We start from the raw sequence: 5,630 nt of genomic DNA, 5'->3' as shown, positions 1-5,630 counted from the left end.
CCCGAAAATGTACAGTCTCACTCACACCTGACAGGAATTGGAATCACAGTGGGCTATTTAAAGAAGGGAGCACACAGACGGGATTATAGCACTGAAGACCGGACATTTTTAGGTCGAAGCGTGTTTGCTTTATACTGTGACATTGTGCAGTGTATAGACTATCACTGCTTTTACTACTTTTGGTTTTATATTGTATTATAATTTTTACTGCACTTTTTGGCTATATTAAAGAAGACCTTATACACATTCCCCTGTTAATCTCTATGTCTGGATAAGGAATCCTTTAGCCTGCAATGGGCATCCTGAGGAGCTATATGCAGAGCCTGGAATGGCTCTGCAAAGTGTGAGTTGTTTTCCACCATTTGAACGGTTTAAGTCCTCCTAACAGAGTTCACTATGTACTACATGTCTGTTTTACAGGTATCATCCCAAGGATCCAGACCATTTTGAAAAAAAGGTATATCACTATTGCGGTTTTATTGCACAGTGTGGATATATATACATTGTGTGTGGGTAACAACTAGCTCACAGATACAACTTTTTTTACTTTGTTTTATGTACCCAGTTTACTATGGTCTGACAACTTGCCTCTGTGGCTCAGGTGCTTGCACTGCGCATCAGATCTTTTCTAGTAGAAGAAATTGAGTGTTTCTACAGAATAAACCAGGCCAAAGTAGGACAGTGCTCATTGGCTAAGGGCGCTCAGCTGACACTCAATAAGCACAGTTCTACATGGCCCAAGCTGTGCTCCATAGGATGCAGGACGAGACTCAGGTAAGTTATCAAGTCATACTAAAACGGTTTGACCACTTTTCCTTTAATATTTGTAGAACTTGCTGAATGAAATATTAAAAGGGACAGTTTAGGCACCACAACAAATTTATCTCAATGAAATTGTTATGGTGCCGGAGGACCCTGGGTGCACTCTTACGTTAAGGGGTTTGACAGTTCTCAAATGTTTTAACCTCAAAGTGAGCCTCCAGCGCAGATCCTCAGGTTCACGAACTGTTTAACCTTTTAAGGCAAGAGTTCCCTCAGATGTCTACTGGCACCATAACTTTTTAGATTAAGTTTTTTATGGTGACCAGAGTGCCCCTTTAAAAAGGGACATTCCATGAGCCATAATTATCTATGCTCTTCACATATATTCACGTTCAAGGACATCTTTTTCCCATTTTCATGTGTCCTAATTGTTATAGCTGCACTTGTTTCCAAAAATCTCAGAAGGGACAATGCTTCCACCCTTTACTCCTTTAAAATCTTGTACAATAAGCATATGATGAGCAGGTACTAAATGACTCATGCAATGGCACTAACAGCTTTCTATAAGAGTCTTGAACAGAAGCCACAAACATACATAAGTATTTCCCCCCCATGAAAAACATAACTGAAAATACTCAACATCTTTGTAGCTTCTATTACCTTATAGTATTTTTTTTTTTTAATAAACAAAACTACTTGTGAATGCTCAACTACACATCACATAATCTCTTGCTGAGAAAGTGCAGTCACTTCCTTATTTCTGCAGATGCAGAGTTGCTCCAAACAGTAATTCTAAAAGATTAAAAAAAAGTTAGATTTAGGGTATTTCGTTCTTTTACATGAATAAATATCAGCCTGAAAATTATAGACCAGTGGGATAATATTCAGGGACCTTTTGTGAGTAACTGTGTCTTTAATGGGAATCAGCATGGTTTCACATGGCTTTATGACAGGGGATATTACGTCAAACTAACTTAAAAGAAAACTGTCAACTCCTGTGATGTTTCCTCTCCAAGTGCTGCAATTTATGTGATCTTCGTTTGGGAGCATATTTATCCAAATGAAGATAGCTCTGCTTTTCCTGGAATTTCACCTTGCAATGAAATAAGCTATGATGACTAGAACACGTACAGCTGAATGATCATTGGTTGTCTGTGAGCATGGTCTAAACCCAAGTTCACTTAAATGGAAGCACACATGAAAACTGCAGGAGATAACCAATTCCTTTAATTGCATTATGTGAAGAAGGCAGTAGAAGTATAGATCTGGGTGCAATGGATGTCGCCGACAAGGATTTTGCAAAGGCTTTAGATAAAGTTCCATACAATACCTCATGGTACATTCTGAAAGCAACTGGATTTAGATGAGAATGCTGTTTTTTGGATTAATCATGGACTATATATCCTGGATAGGCAACCTTCGGCACTCCAGATGTTGTGGACTACATCCCCCATAATGCTTTTACACCCAGAATGCTTGTAAAGCATCATGGGAGGTGTAGTCCAAAACATTTGGAGTGCCAAAGGTTGCCTATGCCTGGACTATATAGTATAGTAAGTATTAAAAGAGATGTCACTTCTCTGTAAATTACACTACTGAATAAAATGTTAAAAATCACATATAACTTGTCTTAAATGAACACTATTGTGACAGGAATACAAACTATACTGCTAAACTAAGTGTTTAGCGCCTCGGGAGCTACATTGGAAAGTCTGCAGGGACAGTCTATAGACACCAGAACCACTACATTGCATGAAAATCCCTTTTCTTTTAAAATGTATATTAAAAGATTTAGCAAGTGACATCATAATCCACTAGAGTCCTGGCACCACCAGGGCACACAATGCAAATGAGAAGAACAAAATCAACACTTTGAACCGAGTCTTTCACCTACTTTTGGATCAACAACAGAAACAGAGATTTGTCAAAGGTTAAACTTATTAACTACCCTACACTGCCTCCCCTACTGCTGGAAGGTCCTGCAGGGAGCTAGCAAAATATTCACTGAGCTAAGCCCTGTTATGCATAGCCAGTTCATTGGTTAAGAGCATCAACTGGGCACTTTAAACTAATGGGGACGGCCCTGTACGGCTCAACTTAGTTCACTGGCAGAATTTCTGACAGGAGAACAGGTGGTGCCAGGCAACGAGCGGACCTCAGGTAATGTTTACTTTAGTAAGGTGTCCGATGACGCCGGCACCATAACTTCAGGATGTACTGGATATTAATATTGTTTATATAGCGCTACAAAATTCTGTAGGGTTTACTATCATAGGAATAACTGACATCAAGGAAACAAAAAATATTAACAGAGACGAGGTAAAGAAGGCCCTGTTCAAACGAGCTTACAGTCTATGTATGATATGCCGCTTGGAATGATTACGTTCCTCCTTCTCTGAACAATTAGCTTCTTCGTCTCTAGGCAAACAAAGCTGCCAGAAGAACATCTTTGCACTCTTACAAGTACAAGCATGAGCCCCTAGAATCCAGTACAGATTTTCTCAAATATGTGCAATCAGACGCGATACATGCCTGATTATATCATGCTTTATCTAATGTATATATTTTAATTGCACTGTAATTTCAACACAAGATAGGCAATGTAACTTTATTGGTCAAGAGTATTGACCAATGTTCTTAACCAATAAATTAAGTTCTAATATGAATGTTTTGAATTGATGATTGCTAAACCATAATGTTGCACCATTAAAAAGGTTTTTTTATGTTTTGTTTTTTTAATGGGACAATGTTAGGGGAGTCTTGACACAATAATCACTACAGCATACAGTAGTAGTTACAGTGCCTAGCTAGGACATCCATTTAAATAGTACTCAGCTGTTAGAAGCAAATATCTAACTAGAAAAAAAAAAAAAAAGGATTGAGAAACACCATCATACAGGAAGTTTAGTCAGCCAAAGAGTAAGAGTCTCAAACGATTTTCTTCAAGTTAATGATTGTTCAGGTGCTCTCTGGGAATATTCAGTTAAATCCAACAGCATAATAAACCCCACGAGGCTTTAAAACCCAACACTAATTCTATAATGATGTTTTCCCAGTTACAGCTGCCTTCACACATTATCTCCCCTATTATCTCAGCCTGTTCAGATTGGGGCACCCCTCCGGTGAGTATAAGGTAAGTGACTATGGCAGCTTTATCCATCTCTCGCTGGCATTTTATAGAACACGATATAGAACACGATATAAAGTTACAGAACTCTGCAATCCACGCTCTCTCCATGCAGTTTCCCAATGCCTGCTATACACCGCGTTACTCTGCTTTCTGACAGCTCGCTGTTGGCTGCCGTGCAGACCTGGGAGCTCGCTGACACAATGTAAAAAGTTGCAGACACCAGCTGAGATTGCGGCCTAGGCAGCCAGGATCCCCGGGCTTTCCTGCAGAGCCCGCCCGGCCACACTGCGCTACAGAGCGGCCGTGAGAGTGTGTACGTACCAGCTGTTGCCAGACCCAGCGAACCAGCCCGCAGTCCCTCCAGGAATCCATGGCCGGGGTGGCGGCTGTCACTGAGTCCCGGCTGCCATGTCCCTGCGGGTAGGAGACGGTTGAGCTCGGCGTTAACTCCCCCCGCTGCGTGTGTGGCCTCGGCCGCCAGCTCCTTCCGCGATGCGCGCTCCCGTCAGGTGGCGGGGGCGCGCACGGGAGGGGTGGGTTAGACGCGCTCAGGGAAACGCCCATTGGCTCTGACATAAGGGGTCTTGGTGACGTCATATCGCTCTGGGTGCTGATGCTGAACATTGGTCAGGCTTGTGTCAGTGAGAGGAGCTGAGCTGATGCTGACACATGCCTGGAGATGTAACCTAGCCATAGGGCTGGCTGAGCATCATAGGAGGGGAAGGGTTAATCTATCTTCCCAGGTCTTAGCTGCAAATACCACATTTACTATTTTTATAATTGTATGCATTTATATAGCGCCAACTTATTCAGCAGCGCTTTACAATTACAAGAGTTTAACGATAAAAGAGACAATTGCAAAACATTACTGAAACAATAGGTAATCTGGCACTCTACCTGCCATAAACCATAACTCCCGTCACGCCAGTCCAGCAGAACACAGGCACTTTATCAAGTTGGCGGCATTCCCTTTGAGTTATTTTTTATCAACGTTATTCGGATTATAATAGTCCTTACATTTGGAAATGTAATTTTTTTTTTTGTTCTCTGTGAGGGCATCATTCAAAAGCATTGTTATTATTGTTTGTGGTCCATGTGTCAGTCCATGTCGTCTTACATTTACCTTATTTTAATCATACATTGTATCATTTTGTGTATAGACTTTGCTGATTGGTTCTCTGCCATTTAGGTGTTTAAAGGGACACTATAGTCACCCAAACTATAGTCCAGACTATATCCAGACCACTTGCAGAGAGCACTATATCATTGCTCCCTGCAGGGTCTAATGCCCTGAACATAGGACAGGTGCGTCTAATGATGTGTTCATGCGGGACACCAGGGAAAATCGGGGCAATATTTGAAAATCGGGACTGTTGGGAGACATGCACACCTATGTATAAGATGGTAATTCATCTATTATATTTTATAGCAGCAGATTTATGCTTTATTGACCATGGCTGCCTGAAGGCAAGCTATTTCACAAAAGTGTGTACTTATGCCCAGGGCAGGAACTACCATAAGGCATCACAGGCGGATGCTTTAAGTTTAGGGGAACTGTCCCGGGTGCCAGGAAGGATTGGGTGCACAGAGCTCCCACCAGTCCAATGGTGTAGTGACATTTGCCAGTGCCCAGGGCAGATCAGGGATTCTGGCCCCTAACCCGCAGGCTGTTAGCACTCCCATTAAAGGGCATCTAGATAGCTTTGCTCCTACTACTCTACCCACCTCGTCTCCGTGA

General features: G+C 41.8%; 1 protein-coding gene across 7 annotated transcripts in view; it reads right to left on the bottom strand.

Moving 5' to 3' along the window:
• The window catches only part of ATP11B (ATPase phospholipid transporting 11B (putative)), a 126,360-nt gene extending 121,954 nt beyond the window's left edge, over positions 1–4,406 (bottom strand). For all 7 annotated transcript variants that reach the window (XM_063442714.1, XM_063442716.1, XM_063442717.1 and 4 more), the window contains exon 1: positions 4,214–4,406. In XM_063442714.1, the coding sequence (XP_063298784.1) occupies positions 4,214–4,264 (51 nt within the window). In that variant the 5' untranslated portion in view covers positions 4,265–4,406. The remainder of the gene's footprint in view (positions 1–4,213) is intronic.
• Between the last annotated feature and the right edge of the window lie 1,224 nt (positions 4,407–5,630).

This window comes from Pelobates fuscus, chromosome 2 (assembly GCF_036172605.1).
Source record: "Pelobates fuscus isolate aPelFus1 chromosome 2, aPelFus1.pri, whole genome shotgun sequence".
NCBI lineage: Eukaryota > Metazoa > Chordata > Amphibia > Anura > Pelobatidae > Pelobates > Pelobates fuscus.
This window is presented reverse-complemented; position numbering and strand designations above follow the sequence as displayed.